Here is a 22562-nt window from a genome sequence, read left to right on the forward strand (position 1 = left end):
GTTGGGGATTCCCTCATGCTGCCTTGAGCGCTGACAGTCGATAGTGTTGTGTGTCTGCTGTCTGTTGATCAGTGCCTGTTTCTGGTTTGACAGTTGAGGAGCGATGACGTCACTGAGCTTCCCGCCGAGCCGCTCCTGCGCTCATGTGTCAGCACGGCCAGCATGAAGGTCAAGAACATGCAGAAGTAGGTGCACCCTGTGATGGCAGTGCTGCTAAACCAGGCCGCAGGAATCAGAACCTATAATACAAGAGACTGTCTTTCTCTTCGCTAGCAGCGGCAGCGGCAGCAGCGTTGAATACTGATCAGGTTCTGTTATATTGTGCTTTCAGGCTGACGTTCCCCAGAGGTCATTTCCCCCGTTTGGCAGAGTGTGCACATTTCCACTATGAGAACGTTGATTTTGGCAGTGTTCAGGTGAGAACACAAACTTTGACACGTGATTCCTGCAGTAAGCGGTATTATCCACGGCTAACGGCGGTCTGTTTGATGCACGTGGTGTGTGGTTTGTTGTCAGGACACTGACAATTGAATGAGCTGATTTTCCCCTCAGACGTTTCCTCATTTTATAAAAAGTCAAATCAGCAAACTTTTCTTTTGTTACCGTGCAGCAGTATTCTCTGTCAGGTACAGTAGACGTCTTCCCCCAGTATAGTAACGAAGCTCACCACTGAAAAATGATGCCAAATATCCATTAATTTTGGAATCAATAATCATTTTGGTGCAGCGGTGAGACTGTGATGATCAGAGTAGAGATGAAGGTGGTCTGTGCACCCATTAGCCTTTTCCCCCTGTTCTGCACGAGTCCACATGAGTCAAAACATGGTACATAATTTTCTTATAGATGTAATTAACTATAAAGTGATTTTGATTTGAAGATATACCATATTTTCAGAACTATAAGTTGCACTGGAGTATAAGTAACATCTGTTAAAAAATGCATCATAAAGAAGAAAAAAGTATACAAGTTGCACCGGGGGATAAGTTGCTTTTTTTTTTTTTAATATATTCAGTCACACACGAGACTAAAAACACAGGTTTAACATCTTTAATGCTGTTTCTTGTTTCCATTGTAGTGAAACCATGTACAGTAGAAGCATGTTTACACCTCTAATTTGTGCCTTAAAAACAGTAGCTTAACAGCGGTGGAACGGGTTAAACTATCATTCTGTTGTGTGAACAGAGTTTTTGCACTGCCAACTCACTGGCGCGTCAACAATAATAAATGTAACACAGCCAGAGATCTGTTAAACATTTAAACTGTGTAAAAAATCTTTATTTATTTTTGAAGGAGCAGATGTGGAAATGAAAATAGTCCAGATTAAACTCCTGCTCAAATAAGATGATTATTGAAGGGGTCAAACAGTGCTGTTGTAATGAATATTATAATACTGTATTTTCTGGAGTAGAAGTTCCATTTTTTTTATGTTTTTTTCTAGTTTGGGAGGTACTGCAACTTAAGCTCCAGTGTGACATAGAAAATCACACGTTCATTATTGAAGATAATAATTATAATAACTATTTATTTTGGACTTTCCTAGGAATCGAATCAATAAACTAAATAAACTCCAATTATGAAATAATAAATGGCAGTAATAAAAATAACTCTACAACAATGTACAAAAAACAAAATTAAGCAGCTGATAATACAGAAAAAAGGTGTGACTTATCTATCTTTTTGGTTTTACAATATGCAAAATATACTCTGGAAAATATAGCAGTCATGAATATTTTGACAATAAATATAATGTTTCACAATATTTTTATTAAAAGATGTTGTGACTCTACACCAGATTTGAAAATTTAGAGAAATCTGTTCCAGGCCAGATGGATAACTTTGAGCTTTGTGAAATATTTCCAGTAATCCTCCTTAAAATCATCCAACAGATGTGGACAAAATGTCCCATTTGTGGCAGTAAAGTCAGAGAAATCATCATTTTCCACCACTGGATCAAATACTCAAGAACTAGTACCTGATCTGAAAAGAAACAATATACATTTTCATCAGAACTGTTGCTCATTTTTAAGGTACTATGGTTCAGGAACTCCTGGGTTGGAGCTGGCAGCACCAAACACCAGTGATTTGTTCAAAGCTGAGTTCATTAGAAAATAGTGAAACTCTTGTTGCCATCAGAAGCTCTCACAGTCTGAAGCCGGTGCTGCCACCGTGAGCAGGAATTAAGGGTTCTGTCTCACTGGGCTGTGACTGTTGACGAATAGTTGGAGACACAAATCTGTGAGAAATTATGTGAATTCGCAGCACTTTTCACTTGGCATCACTCTGACCTGTATTCACAATTTTGTCGCGTTCGTGGAAGTCCCAAAGCAGTTTGGGTTTGTCTCGCGTCTGGAATGTTAGATTCTCATTGTGGTCTCCAGTCAGTCACAATTTCATTTCACAGGTTGCCAACCCCTCACAAAGTTGTCTCACATTCACACGCTTTCTGAATCACGGTTAATAAATTGAGAAGGCTTCAAGACTGGTTTGAGACAGCTGCGACTACTCTTTGACTATTCTGAGAGAAACTTGTCACATGAATTTTTTGAACATGTTCAAAATTCCTGCAACACGACAGCAAGGTCCTGCGACTCACACACGAAAATTGAGAATCCCACGAATGTTTTGAGATTTATTGGAAACTGCCTCGGGAATGATGTTCGCAATTTGTCACAAACAGTTGCAGCCCAGCAAGATAGTACCTTAACCCTGCAGATCGTAGTTCAGGACTTCTGTGGAAAAGCCATGTTGTCTTTCAAACTTGGATGTCCACTGTTGACTTATTGGAATTCAGGTGTCAAGTGATCCAGATTCTGCTGCAGATGCATTCATCAGGAGGCAGAGCAAGTTTTAAACAGCTAGTGAAGCTGAGTTCTGTTATCTAACCACCAGAGGGCAGCAGTCCTTTCTGCACAGTTAGAAGCAGCCAGCAAGAGAACAGCTGATGAACAGTACGTGAATGAGAAGTGAAGCATCGCTGCTGTGTCAGTGACCCTGAAAGAATATTCAAGCTGAGATACGAGATTTCAGGCTGCAGACGCCGAGGTGACACTTCTTTCTGACACAGGATGCAGCATGAACTGTACAAACAGGATGTTTACTGTTATCAGCTGATTCTGTTATCTGTGTTATTTGTAATCAGCTATAAATGACATTAGAGGAGCACTTCTTCCTTTAGCGTAGGCGGATATAGAAAAGTGGCCAAAGTGGCCGGGACCACCCCAGAATTTGTGAAGAGAAAGTGCTTAGTATTAAAATTAAGCCTTCACTTTCTGTAACATAGGTCACAGATGTTTAACATGAGCTGTTTTACCTCAGATTTTTTTTTTCTTTTGAGGGGAGTTTCTCCATGCACCAAAATCCGTGAAACCATCAGACTTGTTTTAAAATGAAAATGCCAACCATAAAGTGCAAAAGAGGTCTTTATTTTAAAATCTTGCACAACATGACCCCTTTAAAAATGTATATATTTGGTGACAGGAACAAAATTTTGCGTGCAGACCTTGCAGGTGCAGGTTGCTGCAGTTGTGTAACGCTTTGTCGTCTCTGTCTCTAAATCCGCGGAGCCGCCTTTGTCCTCCTGCACCTCCCATGATGCGTTTATCTCTGCTTGCAGCGGGGAGTGAGAGTGCTGATCAGGTTTCAGGGAGCTGTAAACGGCACAAGGACAACCGCGGTGCCTGCACCCTGTGCCGCTGATCCCAGTGCGGAACAGATCTGTGTTGTTTCTGACGGATGCGCTTACACGTTTATGTGCCGGATGAGCTCATGTACTGTCACACTCTTTTGTTGCCGGAGAAGTGGGGGGGGGGGGGGGGGGGGGGGGGGGTGAGAGGAGTAGGAGGGAGGAGGGGCCGGGGGAAGTGATTGAATGACGGAAGCAGAAAGGACCGTGGGAAGCATCCTTTTTTCATCTTTTATGCTTTGAATGGAGCCAGGAGCGCGTGGTGATCCCACGGCGCATGAATGAGCATTTTTATGTAAGGTGATGCGGGACGACAAACAGACGAGCGAGCAGCCGCGCTAACCCTCTGCTGCCCGGAGAAATTCTGAGATTCACGACTGCAGGCAAAGGCAAAGACAGCCACCTTGTCTTAGAGACAGGTAACCCAGATTTTTATATTTTCTGATGAAATGATGCAGGTGTATTTTTGTGCATGGTTTGAGCGGTTTGGGCAAGTCACAGTCTGGGAGGAGTCACAGGTATGAGCATCATTAAGGAAGTGCTGCGTATGCAAAATACTGGATATGAAAGCTTATTTATTCTCATGACCCTCATCCTGAATTCACAGGTGGAGTGAAGGTGTGTTTGTGCTCGTTTAACTCAAATACACCAATCAGTAATCACCTTGTGACCGCCTGCCTAATATTGTGCAGGTCCGTCCTTTTGCCACCAAAACAGCCCTGACCCACTGAGACATGGACTCCAGTAGTCTTCTAAAGGTGTGTTGTGGTGTCTGGCCGAGACAGACTGGAGCATCCCACAAGAGCTGCTGTTTTGAAGATGCTCTGGTCCAGACAGCCATCACAGTTATTATTATGATGTCATAAGGTCTCTGGACAGAGATGTTTGGCGGTTTCGATACATTTGCAGGGGAAAGAAGGTCCAAGTCTTTATGGTCCTGGTGCTTCCTCTCTGACTTTACAGTTGTGAGACTTGGATGCTGACCAGTGCCCTAAGACGATGACTGCATGTCCTTGGTATTAAGTGTCTTTGGAGGTTCCTGGAGTGGCTTTGGGTCAAACAAGTTGTTACTTAAGGAGATTTAGAAGACTGGCATCACGAGGAAACATCAGCTCCTAAACTACAGCCACGTGGTTCCCCAAGACCTGGAAAAGGCCAAGGGGACACCTGTGTATCACCTGGCCACTTTTGAGAGGTGTGGATGATCCTGTGGAATCACCCTTGGCTTAATGGACCCGGTAAATGAGTCTTATTGAGGCCATGAGGCCCATTGGACCTGTGTCTATCTTCAGATACCAGAGCGTAAAATGGGTGGACTGAGACAATGCAGATTAAGTGTCTTGTCCAAAGACACATTCAGGTAGTATGAGCAGGATTTGAACACAGGTCTCCAGATTGGCAGGCCACATTCTTTTCTGTGAAGCTGCCTGCTCTACTGGTGAACCAAGATTGGTTCTTTAATGTGGTGGATGCTGTGATGTACAGCACCAGCGCCAGATCCCTAACCTAATCAGACACAGTGTGAAGATTTCATGCAAATTAGGCCATTACTGTGTGTTGGTCTTCATCTATGATCAGCTTAACGTGGGTCTGCGCTTTATTTCTGGATCTCAGAAAGATGTGTTCCTTTGTGGAAAAGGGTGTAATGTCTATCCTCTACAATTCTAAACTTGCAGGAGATGCCAATATTTGTTTGATATTTGTTTGGCTTCTTGTGAGAAGTACCATGTCAAGTGGTTAGAGCAGTCACCTATAGTGCAGAAGGTCAGTGATTCAGATTCCACTTGGACCAGTGACTGGAAAACTCATTCTGTCAACCCAGTAGTGAATGGGGACCTGACTCTCTTTAGGGTTAGGGGAAGGGAGAGGAAATGGACACCACTTGTCATATGTCATTCTCTAGAAATGGTTGGACAGCAACACCCACCACCCATACGGCCATCAGGCTATGACACTACCTTACCTTTGCTTTTAGCTCCAGTAGTGGTCTTCTATATTGAGACATGGGAACATTTGTAACATATTGGCCTTTGTGAACTTAAGTATTCTTCCATGGATTGTACGTTGACACAATATAGGGTGTCACGGAGACTCGTCCTCCTCTAGGATACGTTTGTAGCCTCATGGTGGAGTGGCTCCGAGAAGGATTATCTTCAAGGAAAGATGTGAAATTTCAATGCCAACTTCCTAGAAGGCACATGTGACACTTGACCCAAGATTTGATCTACCTTTATGGAGAAAAACCTTTGGAGCTGTGACCTCATGGGAGTCTTGGTGGCTTCCATCACCAGTCTTTTCCTCCTTATGAGAATTGCCTACTCCAGTCAGATTTACCACAGAGATCCATGCTATTTTTATTTTTGATATACCACCCCAATTCCAATGAAGTTGGGACGTTGTGTAAAATGAAAATAAATACAGAATACGATGATTTGCAAATCCTCTTCAACCTATATTCAAATGAATACACCACAAAGACAAGATATTTAATGTTCAAACTGATAGATTTTATTGTTTTTGTGCAAATATTTGCTCATTTTGAAATGGATGCCTGCAACACATTTCAAAAAAGCTGGGACAGTGGCAACAAAAGGCTGAGAAAGTTGATGAATTTTGATTTGATTTGATTTGATCGTTTATTTAGTCCCCATGGGGGCAATTCAGGTGCAGTCAGCAGTAAAAATTGCATTCATAAAAACACATCATACAAGTTCATAAAAACACAGCAGAATAAATATACAAAACAAAAAGCGCCTTGGTGCAACTGCTTGTTGTGATTTGGTGCTATATAAATAAAATTGATTTTTTTCTCAACGTTCAATTGCAAAGAATTTATGGATTCCATCATCTACAGTCGATAATATAATCAGGAGATTCAGAGAATCTGGAGAACTTTCTACACGTAAGCAGCAAGTCCGAAAACCAGCATTGAATGCCCGTGACCTTCAGTCCCTCAGGCAACACTGCATTAAAAACCAACATCATTGTGCAAAAGAACTTACCGTGTGGACTCAGGAACACTTCAGAAAACCATTGTCAGTTAACACAGTTCGTCACTACATCTACAAGTGCAAGTTAAAAGTTTACCATGCAAAGTGAAAGCCAAACATCAACAACATCCAGAAACGCCACCGCCTTCTGTGGGCCCAAGCTCATTTGAAATGTACAGATGCAAAGTGGAAAAGTATGCTGTGGTCTGATGAGTCCACATTTCAAATTGTTTTTGGAAATCATGTCCTCCGAACAAAAGAGGAAAAAGACCATCCAGATTGTTAGCAGTGTAAAGTTCAAAAGCCAGCATCTGTGGTGGTATGGGGGTGTGTTAGTGCCCATGGCATGGGCAACTTACACATTTGTGATGGCACCATCAATGCTGAAAGGTACATCCAGGTTTTGGAGCAACACATGCTGCCATCTAAGCAGCGTGTTTTTCAGGGAATGCCAAGCCACGTTCTGCACCTGTTACAACAGCGTGGCTTCGTAGGAAAAGAGTGCAGGTACTAGACTGGCCTGCCTGCAGTCCAGACCTGTCGCCCATTGAAAATGTGTGGCACATTATGAAGCGTAAAATACGACAATGGAGACCCCGGACTGTTGAACAACTGAAGTTTTACATCAAGCAAGAATGGGAAAGAATTCCACCTACAAAGCTTAAAAGTTAGTGTCCTCAGTTCCCAAATGTTTATTGAGTGTTGTTCGAAGGAAAGGTGATGTAACACAATGGTAAACATACCACTGTCCCAGCTTTTTTGAAACGTGTTGCAGGCATCCATTTCAAATTGAGCAAATATTTGCACAAAAACAATAAAGTTTATCAGTTTGAACATTAAATATCTTGTCTTTGTGGTGTATTCAATTGAATATAGGTTGAATAGGATTTGCAAATCATTGTATTCTGTTTTTACTTTTTGCACAATGTCCCAACTTTATTGGAATTGGGGTTGTATATATTAGATTTTCTTTCATAGTTATATACAACACATAAGCATTTTTTTATTTTAACAGGCTGCCTTTATGACTAATGGCCATGCAGGTGCATTAAACTTTCATAGGGTTGCTACTTTTACCGTGACTGCATCACAATTAACAGTTATCACTTAGAAACAAGTCATCACAACACGACATCACACTTGTTTAAACTTTGGAATTAATCTGTATCTCAGTTCTTAATGTTAGCAGCTACATTCCATTCAAGCACATGCTGGGACGCTCACGAGTACTTTTTTTTCGGAACTTGCTAATGCCGTATACTTTGAAACCGGTCACGGGAGTATACAAAACACTGCTTGGGACTCAAACAAGGGCGGTCGCATCTACTCCTCTCTCTTCTATCTCTGCTTCAACCTTCAAAGTCCCTACTTCATCGGATTGTGAATTCTTCAAACTACAACCCCAATTCCAATGAAGTTGAGATGTTGTGTAAAATGTAAATAAAAACAGAATACAATGATTTGCAAATCCTATTCAGATGAATAAACATCAAAAGATGCTACGCTACAAACAACTACAAACTACATAAGCTGGATCCTCATTCCATTCTCGCCTCACCTCTTCTGTTGGAAAACCCTCTGCATCATCAGCAGGTATCTCAGGGTCACAGGTGTTTCACCCCTTAACCTGTACACCTCGCCTGAGTGGGGCTGCGGAGGCTGGCTAGCCTTCGCCTGCAGGAGGGTTCCAGCTTTGGGCCCTCATCAGCCACAGCCACCTTGAGCTTAACTCCGCCATACTGGCTATTTCCCTAATGGCTTGCTTCAACTGTTTTGACTCCAGACCCACTCTCTGAAAGAAGTAGCGCACCGATTTCGCTGGAAATCCGCGACAACCTACTTCAATCGGAAAAAAAGTTGCATGCCATCCCTTTAACACTGCTTCATCCACCAGATCCTGATACTTGGTCTTTTTTAGATGGTGGGACGTGGCTAGCCTCTCCTCCCAAGGCACAGTCAGCTCTGCCACGATAATGGTTTTTGCTCCCCTAGACAGGAGGACCATATCTGGTCGAAGGGTAGTTGCCACTACGTCCTGAGGGAAGACGAGTTTCCTCTTCACATCCACGCTTAACTCCCAGTTGGAAGCCTTCTGCAGGATACACGATAGATTTTTTGCTGCTATTCGGCTCTTAAGGACCTTGCTGCCCTCTCTTAGGAATTTTACACCAATAGATGGCAGACTATGGTTATTGTTCATCTTAATCCTCTGGTTTTCCACCCACTTGGCGATCTCCGTAAGAACCCTATCATGTCTCCACCTGTAGCGTCCTTCCGCTAATGCTTTAGGACAACCAGTCAAAATATGGTTCAGAGTACAATAGGCCGCCCCACATTGCTTACAAGAGGGGTCCTCCTCTGCACCCCAGATCTTCAGGTTGCTCGGGGTTGGCAGCAGATCAGACACTGCTCGTAGGAGAAAAGACAGCTTCCCCTGGTCAATCTGCCATAGCTCCTTCCAGGACAGTTGATGCTCCAGTGCCTGATCCCACTGGGTCCACCGGCCTTGGGAGGCTAACCCTACCGCCTTCACTTGGCGATCCTCCTCTGCTGCCTGCCGGACCCTCTGAACCACCAGTCCTCTTTTAGCTTTCGCATTAACTTTGCTCCATCTCTTACCGTCGTAGTTCCCAAGACCCAAACGGCCTTGACATACCACGCCAACAATCTCCTGATATCTCAAGTGTGCTTCTGCCTCAGTAACTGCCTGCTGAGGCCTCCACTTTCTGCCACACTTGATGTTCTTACTTGCATACCTCACTTTCCCATCATCGGATGAGCGGAGTGTGCTAACTGCTCTCACCTTGGCGGCTTTAAACTCTTCAGCCACCGATGTTACTGGTAGAGAGAGCTTTGAGGTCTTACTGTAGAGATTGACTGAGCTGAAAGATGGAGGGACGCCCAGCCATCTCCGCAGGAACTTACTGCAAAGCCTTTCCATCCCCTCTACTTGGGACATGGGGAAGTCATAGAGCAAAAAGGGCCACTGTAGTCGTGGTATGATCCCATATTGAAAGCACCACACTTTAAATCTCCCAGGCAGCTGACTATTGTCAACCGCCTTCAGCCATGTACACAGCTGGACTTTGGTGCTAATGAGGTTATCGCCATCCTTAAGGGAACTGTCATAGACCTTTCCAAGGCACCTAATTCCCTGCTCCTGAATCCTTGGGATATCCACACCTTGAATGCTAAAGATATTTCCTTTCGGCTTCCCTTTCAGGATAGTAAGACTCCTCGACTTCTCAGGTTTAAACTGCAGCCGGGCCCATGTCGCCATCCTTTCCAGTGCACTTAGGATCCATTGTGTTCCTTGGATTGATAGGGTCATGACCGTAAAGGCCCGGCAGGCAGGGTGTCTTATGCCATCATCTGCTTTTGGGCCCCTACACTGTGCCTCTCCAACCTCAAGCAATAAATTCATTGCAGCTATGAAGAGGGCCACTGAAATTGTGCATCCTGCCATTATGCCTTTCTCAGGCCTTTGCCAAGAGGTGGTGAAATCATTCGTAGAGAACCTCAACCTTAGCGCATCCAGATGTGACATGGTAAGCTCAACTACCTCTGCCGGTACACGGTAGTGGTCCAATGCCTTCTGGATTAACTGATGTGGAACACTTGGGTAGGCTTTGGCAAGGTCCAGCCATACAACAGAAAGGGTTTTGTTATTACACTTGGCCTCCTTAATAAGCTGGCTGATCGCCGCTGTATGTTCCAAGCAACCAGAGTAACCTGGAACCCCACCTTTTTGAACACTTGAGTCGATAAACTCATTGGCAAGCAGGTATGCTGTTAGCCTTCTGGCAATAATGGACCAAAATATCTTACCCTCTACATCCAGCAGAGAAATCTCCCGGAACTGATCGAGCCTCTCCGAGTTTAACTCTTTGGGCACGAAGCATCCCTCGGCGAGTGTCCAGAGCCGAGGTTCCTGTTTTTTCTTCCACAGTGTCCTTAAGAGCTTCGCCAACCTCTTCAGAAGCTGTGGGCAATTTTTATAGATTTTATAGGTAGTGCCTGATGGCCCTGGCGCTGATCCTGCTTGTGCTTTTTTAACTTACTTCACGCACGGTGAAGTCTGCCATATTGAAAGGGGTATGTGGTAAAAGTGCTGGCAGTGGGAAAGGGCATTCCCCCAAGGGGACGTTTCTAAGAGGGTCGCCATGTGCAGCTGTCGTAGAATCTTCTACCTCTGCCTTCGAGCATTTCAGTGTCCCGCTCTTTTGTTTTCCTAAGAGCTCTGCTGTAAATTGGAAGGGGTTATTTACAAAGGCTTTCCTCTTTCTACGCTTCTCCCTCTGCTTCTCACGTAATATCTCCACTCTGTGGAGATGGGCCAGGTTTTTCCGGACCTGTGCCCTGACTTCATTCAGGGCTGTCCTCTCTACTATGTTTGCTTCCCGCCATCTTTTCTTAAGTTTCTTCAACTCTCCTCGCAGCTCTCTAATCTGTCTCTGCCTTCTACTAGGGCGTAATGGTGGTCTGAGAACCTTCCCTTCCTTCACACCGAAAATATCGTGGCATGCCTGGTACACCACTTGAACCATGGTCTCAATTTTCCTGACTGCCTCTCCTTTCAAGACACTATCGAGAGTGATATTCAAGTCTTGATCCAGTTGTTGCCATCTGTGGTCCGCTGCTGATGGTAAGTTCAAACGTGGTTTCCTCGAAAAGTCTTTAGGACCTTTTGATTGGCTGCCTCTTTCAGTGCTCTGAACAGTTAGAGCGGAGAGGTCCGGGGCACTATGGTTTGCCTCCCGGCCCCGGTCCTCCGTCGACTGACAGGCTATACTGATACAACCTGTATTCAGTTGAATACACCACAAAGACAAGATTTGTAATGTTCAAACTGATAAACTTTATTGTTTTTGTGCAAATATTTGCTCATTTTGAAATGGATGCCTGCAACAAGTTTCAAAAAAGCTGGGACAGTGGTATGTTTACCACTGTGTTACCTCACCTTTCCTTCTAACAACACTCAATAAGTGTTTGAGTGTTGTTCCTTCATTGGAATTGGGGATGTATATACATACAGTAGGGAAAATAAGTATTTGACCCCCTGTCAGTTTTGCAGGTTTTCCCACCTAAAAAGAATGGAGATGTCTGTAATTTTTATCGTAGGTACATTTCAACTGTGAGAGACAGAATCTAAAAAAAAAATCCAGAAAATCACATTGTATGATTTTTAAATAATTAATTTGCATTTTATTGCATAAAATAAGTATTTGACCCCCAACCAACCAGCAAGAATTCTGGCTCTCACAGACCTGTTAATTTGTCTTTAAGAAGCCCTCTTATTCTGCACTCTTTATCTGTATTAATTGCACCTGTTTGAACTTGTTAACCTGTGTAAAAGACACCTGTTCACTCACTCAATCAATCACACTCCAATCTGTCCACCATAGCCAAGACCAAAGAGCTGTCTAAGGACACCGGGGACAAAACTGTAGACCTGCACATGGCTGGGATGGACTACAGGACAACAGGCAAGCAGCTTGGTTGAAGACAACAACTGTTATGATTATTTATTAGAAAGTGGAAGAAACACAAGATGACTGTCATTCTCCCTCGGTCTGGGATTCCATCCAAGATCTCACTTTGTGGGGTAAGGATGATTCTGAGAAAGCTCAGAACTACACAGGAGGACCTGGTCAATGACCTGAAGAGAGCTGGGACCACAGTCACAAAGATTACATTAGTAACACATGATGCTGTCATGGTTTAAAATCCTGTAGGGCAGCAAGGTCCCCCTGCTCAAGCCAGCGCATGTCCGGGCCCATTTGAAGTTCACCAGTGACCATCTGGATGATCCAGAGGAGGCATGAGAGAAGGTCATGTGGTCAGATGAGACCAAAATAGAGCTTTTCGGAATCAACTCCACTTACCATGTTTAGAGGATGAGAACAACCGCAAGAAAACCATCCCAATCGTGAAGCATGGGGGTGGAAACATCATACTCTGGGGTGCTCTTCTGCAAAGGGAACAGGATGACTGCACCGTATTGAAGGGAGGATGGATGGGGTCATGTATTGTGAGATTTTGGCAAACAACTTCTTTCCCTCAGTAAGAGCATTTAAGATGGGTCATGGCTGGGTCTTCCAGCATGACAATGACCCCAAACACACAGCCAAAAACTCCAAACCTGAAAGATTTGGAGAAGATCTGTATGGAGGAGTGGACCAAAATCCCTGTTGCAGTGTGTGAAAACTTGGTCAAGAACTACAGGAAACGTCTGATCTCTGTAATGGCAGACAAATGTTTCTGTACCAATTGTTAAGTTCTGTTTTTCTAGGCGGTCAAATACTTATTTTATGCAATAAAATGCAAATTAATTATTTAAAAATCATACAATGTGATTTACTGGATTTTGTTTTGTTTTTTTTAGATTCTGTCTCTCACAGTTGAAGTTGACCTACGATAAAAATTACAGACCTCTCCATTCTTTGTAGTTGGGAAAACCTGCAAAACTGACAGGGGGTCAAATACTTATTTTCCCCACTGTATCTATATCTATGTCATTATGTTGCCTGTGAAAAACAATGTCACAGAGGCATTCCACGTCCATATACAAAGCAGCAATAAATAGCTGACATGTGGGTTAAAATGGCTGCTGCGCTGTTTTAACCCACATGTCAGCTGTTTATTGCCACTTTGTACAGACATGGAATGATAAATGGACTGCATTTATGTAGTGCTTTTCTATCTGCGGCTGCACAGATCTGATTAGAACATGTGATCAGAGCTGTGATATTTTACACACATACACATCCAAATCCATTCCCACAGACTCTCCAAGTAAAATAAAAATTTTACTTTTATTGAAAGCTCTATTGAAAGGAGCACAAAGGAAAACAAACAACAAAAAAATTAACATGCCATTCACCCAGTCGTAAAGATTTCCAAATGGAAAGTCTACAACATCAAAGAAGGCTCCACGCACGCGCAATTACCAGCCAAATAAAAAGTCCACTAATCCTCACTCGGATCGATTTCAGGTTCCAGTAGTCCTCAGGTACGGATAGCTGGCCAGAGAATAATGTCCAGGTCCACTTGCCCTCAAATTCTGATCGCGTGCTTGCATAATGTCCAATGCAGCTCTGCCTTTAGCTCAAGTTCTGTCACGATTGTGGCACATTTAGTCTGTTATCTCCTGAAAATAGTGTCTTCTGAGTTTTTCCAATCTGAGACATACATCTGTGTGTCCAGGCCGTCTGTAAAAACAGCGTGGTGGAGACAGTCCACCTCCATGTGCATGGCGGTGAACCAGCATCCTGTGACACAAACAGCAGCATCACAACACTTTAGGTTCCAAAATTCAACAGACTCTGAAAAAGTTAAGAATTTCGGGGTGAAGTGTGTTGTCTCTTCTGTAAATCTGAGCCATCACTTTCAAACAAAAACTCAGAAGCAGTGGTGGCCACAGCGAACCATAAAGTTAGCTTCGATAACCGTTAAAAAGCGAACTGAAAATTTAACTTCTATGAAGCTATAAATAAGCTATAAATATAAATAAAGCAATAAACCCCTAAAAAATTAGCGGACGTTACAACTAAAAGCTAAATTGATAATCCATAATCGACATACACAGCAAGGCAGTTTTGACTTTTGATTAAAATTTTAAACAAACTAATTCCGGACAGGTTATCGAAATTTACGTCACCTCTGTCATTTTTACAAAGTGAAAATATCAGCTATATGTTTTAGTTTTAAAGTAATGCACTAATTTTGAAGGTTTGAGTGTTTACAGACACACATGCCAAAAGCCATTATGGGAAAATGAGCTTCTTGTCATCATTAAATGTCATACTTTTTCATTTGAAAAAAGGCAATTTGAAAACTGAAACTTATTTTTAAGTAATTCAGCACTTACAGTGAATGTGTGGCAATTGGTATCAACATATTTACAAATACAGATTTATTTGTAAAAATCAATCCACGTTACAGTAATTTGGATGTTGGTTTTTACACATATTTAAACTGACCAACCACTGATGACCGGAAGCTCATTTTCCCATAATGCCTTTTGGCATGCATGTGTGTCTGTAAATGTTTCAAAATTAGTGCATTACTTTAAAACTAAAACATATAGCTGATATTTTCACTTTGTAAAAATGACAGAGGTGACGTTAATTTCGATAACTTGTCTGGAATTAGTTTGTTTAAAATTTTAACCACAAGTCAAAACTGCCTTGCTGTGCATCTCTCCAGTGACACATCTGCAGGACTGCATGGCTGTGAAAAATAAATGATCTTTTTTTCTTCTCTTCCTTTCTCTCTGGTAGCAAGCTCTCTGTTGGCAGAGGATTGAACTCTACCTCTCATCGCTGTTTGTCTGCTACAAAACACATAACAGACAGGAACTAACATGTATGATTTCAGGCTTTACAAATGTTTTTATCTGTTAAGCTTTGTTCAATATGCCCGCAAAAAGATGTTAGCGGTCTAAAAGTTATCAGAACCAAATTTAGCAGAAGTTAATTGTTCTGCTGATGGTTTTCAAAGTTAGCTGTAAAGCTAATCAGCTAACAAAAACTTAGCTTCTCTAATTAGCGGATTAGCGGAGCTGTGGCCACCACTACTCAGAACATTACTCGGACATAACCACATTCATTTTGCTTTGTCTCTAAGCCACCGGGATGTTTCTGTTTTCTTAATATGTACGTCACACGCAGAGAAATGCAGAGAATTGCAGAGTCAGACATTTTCCGGAAATGCAACTGTTCGCTTGCTCAGGGAGAGGAATAAAAAACACCAGAGACCACTAATTCTGAGCACATGTGCATGAAGAGACTTACAATCATGAATATTTTGATGTTGTGTTGCTAACTGGGATGTTATATATGTGTATATATATATATATGTATATATACATATATATATATGTATATGTATATATATATGTATATATATATGTATATATACATATGTATATATACATATATATATATATATGTATATGTATATGTATATATATATATATGTATATATATATATATGTGTATATATGTGTATATGTATATGTATATATATATATATGTGTATATATATATATGTATATATATATATATATATATGTATATATATATATGTATATGTATATATATATATATATGTGTATATACATATATATGTATATGTATATGTATATATATATATATATGTATATGTATATATATATATATATATATGTATATGTATATATATATATATGTATATGTATATATATATATATGTATATGTATATATATGTATATGTATATATGTATATATATGTATATGTATATATGTATATATATGTATATATGTATATGTATATATATATGTATATATATATGTATATGTATATATACGTATATATATATATATATATTATGTATATATATATATGTATATATATATGTATATGTATATATACGTATATGTATATATATATATGTATATATACGTATATATATATATGTATATATACATATGTATATATATATATATGTATGTATATATGTATGTATAAACTCCTTCCAGACTTCGATCTGTTCTCTTTTGGCACATATAGAATACTGTAAAGATGTGCTACATCAGTACCACCTCAAAGCGCTGCCAGCTTGATGTTTTATACATTCATAACTGCAGGATTTAGATTAAAGGGTCTGAATCAGTCACAACCATTCAACTTGGAATCAAACCTGAAACAAGTCCATATTTGAAATGTAATCATTTATCATTTTGAAACTCTGTTGCAAATTTTATGCAAAAATGGAAAGATTTAACTTGTTGCAGCTTCTCAAATGTCACAATTACTGCTATTTTGCTGTTCAATTAAACTGATTTTAAATTACTTTTGGAGTATTTATCATATTTTAGGTGACAAGTCGCACCATAGTATTAGATATATCTGTTCAAGAAAGTGTCACGAAGAGGCAAAAAAACATATATGTCGCACCAATCAATAAGTCACATTTATTTTTCACCCAAGAAGTAAGTCTTGTGTAGGCTCTGAGGCCCAGTTACTAGTACTGGTGCTTGTATCCGGATTCCATAGTGTGATGTGGATTTTTGTCTATGACTCCCCCTGGACGGGACACCTGTCCAACACAGGTTACTTCCCCAGCTAAGGCTGGCAGTCATTGGCAGCTGGGTGGACTGAGACAATATAGATAAAATGTTTTGTCCAAACACACAGACAGGTAGCATGAGCGGGATTTGAACCTACATCTACAGATTGACAGGCCAGCTCCTTATCCGCTTAGCTACCACTCTGCACTTCACCCAACAAGAAACAAAGCAAATTTAATTGTCAGGTTATTTATTTATAGTACAAACACAACGTTACACTAGTTGACCTGTCATTGCTGTTCTTTTTGTCCTAACAAGTGTTGTTCCGAGTGCTATGATGGATATATTTCCTTTTTTATTCAAGAGCATTGCATTTCAGTTTGAGAGCAGGATTTATTAAATTCAGTCATTCTCTCGGGCATTGTCTTTGTCATTCATTTCTCCCACCTTCTGCTTCACAGTTTGAATTACAGAACCTCAGTCAGTATACTGGAGCAGCTTGTCACGGGTGTAGATATTACCATCTAATTACGCAAATTGTTACGCAATCATTTTAAATTGGCTAACTGTGTTGATTGATTTGACAAGAAGAACTCTATCCTATATTGCAGGGGTCTTCAACTCCAGTCCTCGATGGTCGGTGTCCTGCAACTTTTAGATGTGTCACTGCTTCAACACACCCAAGTCAGTTAATGAGGTCATTAGCAGCACTCTGGAGAACTTGACTGCATACTGAGGAGGTAATTCAGCTATTTGATTCAGGTGTGTTGGACCAGGGACACATCTAAAAGGTGCAGGACTCCGGCCATTGCGGACTAGAGTTGAAGACCCTTGCTATATAGGCCACAAGGCCCATTGGTGCCTGTGCTTATGTGTGCTGTCAAGCGGAGTAGAGTCTCACTCCTGGATGAGATTTTTAGTTGTCTGGTCCGTGCCAATTTACAGCAGATGAAGTGTGTTGTCTAAGGACACAGGCAGGTAGTGCAACTGAGAATCAAACCCAGGTCTGTGTATTAGTTGTCCAACTCCTATCCCACTGAGGTCTTCAGTAAATATGATGGCAGCACTAACTATGACCTCAGCATACAAACTACATATCAGTAAAGTGTGGTGCTTAAACAATCAATGGTTCTCAAGTTATTGCGCTCGAACCCAGTAATCTGGCTGGTGACGGGTCTGAAAACTTGACAGTTGCTTTGCAGCTGCATAAAAACATCAGAAATGTCTTTGACTTTTTTGACAAGAAATGTGATGTGTGCTGTGGGGTTAAAGTGAGTATTTGGTTTGGGAGTTGTTGATACACGTTGCTGCTACTACCACCTTGAAGAACTGCTTTAGGTCCCGACCGTCCAGACAGACCGGCGGTCCATCCTCATGTCCTGATAGGAAGCAACAGCAGAACAAAGTGATTGGACTGTGCTGGGTTTTTTTTTTGTATCTTCAGCTGGTGTTTGCAGAAGGGCAGAATGAAGCCCAGAAGGCTGGTCTGGAGTCCAAAGAGCTTCTCTTTCTGATCCAGATCACTTGCCAGGTACCGTTACTTGGACTGGCTGTATTTATTGTGATGATGTCATTATTATTGTTTTTTTTTTTAAATCTATGTACTAAGGTTTCTTATTTGTCTGCATCAGAGTGGAAGCTGGATGGTGAAGCGGTCCTATGAAGACTTCCGGGTGCTGGACAAACACCTGCACTTGTGCATCTACGACCGCCGTTACTCCCACCTCACAGAGCTGCCACGATACGACGCATTACAAGACACCGCTGAGGTACCACAGGGCCTAATCTGTCATTTAAGATTAAAAAGTCAACACTTAGGATTCATGACGGATGTGTGGAAAAGAAAAAATCTAGGCAAAACTATAGGCACCACTATTTTTTTTTTATGAAACAATGCAAACCTTAAAAAGTAGTTCAGACACTATTATTGGTACCCTTCAGTCATATTTGGTTGCAGAGCCTTTGGTAACAGTGACTGTTTCTAAACAATTCTTGGAACCATCTAGACCAGGGGTGGGCAACGAGGGCCGAGACACTGCAGGTTTTCCTTGCAACCAATCACCTCAGCAGGTGGGTTGCTGATGAGCTTCTACCTTGAACATAAACACCTGGTCGTCTTGAAATTACCTGCTGAAACACCTGATCATTAATGAAATCACCTGCTGAGGTGACTGGTAGCAAGGAAAACCTGCAGCGCTTTGGCCCTTCATGGCACATGATTGCCCACCCCTGATCTAGACACTTGTTGAAACCCTCTACTGGTAGCTTCTGTTACTGCTTTTCCTCTATTGGCAGATTTCATCTCCAAAGGTTTTCTGTGGGATTTTGGTCTGAGTCCTTACTAGTCAGTTTAAGACAGTTCATCTTTTCTTTTACAGTTGTTCATTTGTGCTTTTGTGTGTTTTGGGCCATTATCCTGCTGAATATCCCAAAACCTTTGCCGCAAACCTTTCGTTCTGACACTGGGAAACAAGTTTTACTCTAAAATGCTGTCAGAATTGTCTTGACACTTGAAACCTCTTGATAACTTTAGGAACTGTTGAAACAGACAATAGCATTTCTGATGCTCTCAAACAAATCTCATGTTTGCCAGTAAAACTACCGCTGGCTGGTTAAATCAGATGATTCAACACTGACCTTGATTTTACAGGCAATGCTGTGATCTTTGTGGAATCAAACAGACACCCTCATTGCAGCACTTGAGATGCTGAGTGAGGAATAAGACTTTCTGGGTTTGCGATTGTTTTGGATTAAGTCTAAGATCCAGACTATGGAGGACTTCCTAGTCCAGGGGCGGGCAACGAGGGCCGAGACACTGCAGGTTGTCCTTGCAACCACTCACCTCAGCAGGTGGGTTGCTGATGAGCTTCTCCCCTGAACATAAACACTTGATCATCAATGAAATCTACTGCTGAGGTGATTGGTAGGAAGGAAAACCTGCAGTGCCTTGGCCCTTCATGGCTCATGATTGCCCATCCCTGTCCTAGACGCATATCCTATTGGAATCTCAATCCATGCTGCAAATCTGAACACTCAAGTCACATGAAGTCCATTATTTCCAAATCTGTTTCAAGCCTCATTCATAGTTAATTTGAAATCTGATTCAAATTGCAGTTTTCTAAATCTGTGTAATGCTCAGGTTAAATTCTGATTGTTTTGCTACGGCTGTGATTTTTCACCCCACGTGAGCTTTATGCCATGACAGCTGGTGGCTCTTACACTGCTACTCACAGCCGGTTGTCACACACACACACACACACACACACACACACACACACACACACACACACACACACACACACACACACACACACACACACACACACACACACACACACACACACACACACACACACACACACACAAAAGCCCACCATCATCTACATAAAAGAACACTCAGATGAGATTCTGGATCTGTAATGTCTCACACCTGAAACATACTGCACTTCACATGGCAGGAGACGCGCATGAGTCTTTGTTTTCAGGTGTTGCTCACTCTGTTCGCATCATTTTCCTTTATTCCACACACAGATTGTTTTTCTAATGGCTCATTTGGCTGATCTGTCACTCCACAGCACACCTTGTCATTTTATAATGTATAAACTTAAAAATAAAAATTACTTAAATACATACAGTAGTGTTCAGAATAATAGTAGTGCTATGTGACTAAAAAGATTAATCCAGGTTTTGAGTATATTTCTTATTGTTACATGGGAAACATGTACAACAACCACTAGATTCAGTAGATTCTCACAAATCCAACAAGACCAAGCATTCATGATATGCACACTCTTAAGGCTATGAAATTGGGCTATTAGTAAAAAAAAAAAGTAGAAAAGTGGGTGTTCACAATAATAGTAGCATCTGCTGCTGACGCTACAAACTCAAAACTATTATGTTCAAACTGCTTTTTTAGCAGTCCTGTGAATCACTAAACTAGTATTTAGTTGTATAACCACAGTTTTTCATGATTTCTTCACATCTGCGAGGCATGGAGTCAACCAACTTGTGGCACCTTTCAGCTGTTATTCCACTCCAAGATTCTTTAACAACATTCCACAATTCATTCACATTTCTTGGTTTTAATTTTGTTGGTTTGGAACCAAGATTTTGCTCGTTTACTAGTGTGCTTGGGGTCATTGTCTTGTTGAAACACCCATTTCAAGGGCATGTCCTCTTCAGCATAAGGCAACATGACCTCTTCAAGTATTTTGACATATCCAAACTGATCCATGAAACCTGGTATGCGATATATAGGCCCAACACCATAGTAGGAGAAACATGCCCATATCATGATGTTTGCACCACCATGCTTCACTGTCTTCACTGTGAACTGTGGCTTGAATTCAGAGTTTAGGGGTCGTCTCACAAACTGTCTGCGGCCCTTGGACCCAAAAAGAACAATTTTACTCTCATCAGTCCACAAAATATTCCTCCATTTCTCTTTAGGCCAGTTGATGTGTTCTTTGGCAAAGTGTAACATCTTCTGCACGTCTTTTATTTAACAAAGGGACTTTGCGGGGAATTATTGCAAATAAATTAGCTTCACACAGGCGTCTTCTAACTGTCACAGCACTTACAGGTAACTCCAGACTGTCTTTGATCATCCTGGAGGTGATCAATAGGTGAGCCTTTGCCATTCTGGTTATTCTTCTATCCATTTTGGTGGTTGTTTTCCATTTTCTTCCACGCATCTCTGTTTTTTTTGTCCATTTTAAAGCATTAGAGATCATTGTAGAAGAACAGCCTATAATTTTTTGCACCTGCGTATAAGTTTTCCCCTCTCCAATCAACTTTTTAATCAAACTACGCTGTTCTTCTGAACAATGTCTTGAACGTCCCATTTTCCTCAGGCTTTCAAAGAGAAAAGTATGTTCAACAGGTGCTGGCTTCATCCTTAAATAGGGGACACCTGATTCACACCTGTTTGTCAAACAAAATTGACGAACTCACTGACTGAATGCCACACTACTATTATTGTGAACACCCCCTTTTCTACTTTTTTTTACTAATAGCCCAATTTCATAGCCTTAAGAGTGTGCATATCATGAATGCTTGGTCTTGCTGGATTTGTGAGAATCTACTGAATCTACTGGTACCTTGTTTCCCATGTAACAATAAGAAATATACTCAAAACCTGGATTAATCTTTTTAGTCACATAGCACTACTATTATTCTGAACACTACTGTATAAACTCACCAGCTTTGATTACCATCCACATCCTGCGAGTAAGAGCTCTGTATTTGCAGGGTTCAGATATGTGACTGTTCAGTACATATGTGTGGCTTTGATTAGTATATTAACCACGGGATTAGACAGAAGAGGACTGCAACACAGACACAGAAATCAGATCTGGTCACTTTCAAAGCAGAATGTGGACAGTCAGTCAGTGAGATCACATTTGAATCAGATACGCAATAAATCTGATTTGAACTGGCAGTCTGAATAAAGCTTCTGGATCCATGACCTTTGAGATTAAGAAATTCCTGGGAAGAGCTTATAGAGTTATGAGGTCACTAGACAGACGTGTTTGCGTAAGAAGTTCCATGTATTTATGGTCCTTGTGCTTCCTGTCTTACCTTATAGTTGTGAGACTTGGAGACTAACCTGTGACCTAATTCAGCGTCTAGGTCGCTCTGGAGAATCCTTGCAGACTTGACTTTTTGTCACATGAACAGTAATTTAGGGAGTCAGATGAGGTGTACGACTGTATTCAGTAGTAGAGAGAACACTCACAATTCATCTGGCTGCTTTTGGGAAGTAGAGATGGACAGAATATCTCCCTGGGTGGTTGCCAACTAGGTGTTAGGGTGGCTGTGTATTTTGGTGGAGATGG

The 22562-nt window shown here is 41.4% G+C and overlaps 1 protein-coding gene across 4 annotated transcripts in view; it reads left to right on the forward strand.

Annotated features, from left to right (window-relative positions):
- The window catches only part of arhgap32a (Rho GTPase activating protein 32a), a 109149-nt gene that overhangs the window by 45696 nt on the left and 40891 nt on the right, over nt 1-22562 (forward strand). For 3 of the 4 annotated variants that reach the window (XM_034169133.1, XM_034169134.1, XM_034169132.1), the window contains 4 exons: nt 94-185; nt 332-416; nt 18170-18256; nt 18357-18494. In XM_034169133.1, the coding sequence (XP_034025024.1) occupies nt 94-185; nt 332-416; nt 18170-18256; nt 18357-18494 (402 nt within the window). Of the gene's footprint in view, nt 1-93; nt 186-331; nt 417-3859; nt 4102-18169; nt 18257-18356; nt 18495-22562 lie in introns of those variants that run through there. The other variant, XM_034169135.1, reaches the window with a different exon arrangement.

The sequence above is a fragment of the Thalassophryne amazonica genome, chromosome 4 (genome assembly GCF_902500255.1).
Source record: "Thalassophryne amazonica chromosome 4, fThaAma1.1, whole genome shotgun sequence".
Lineage (NCBI taxonomy): Eukaryota > Metazoa > Chordata > Actinopteri > Batrachoidiformes > Batrachoididae > Thalassophryne > Thalassophryne amazonica.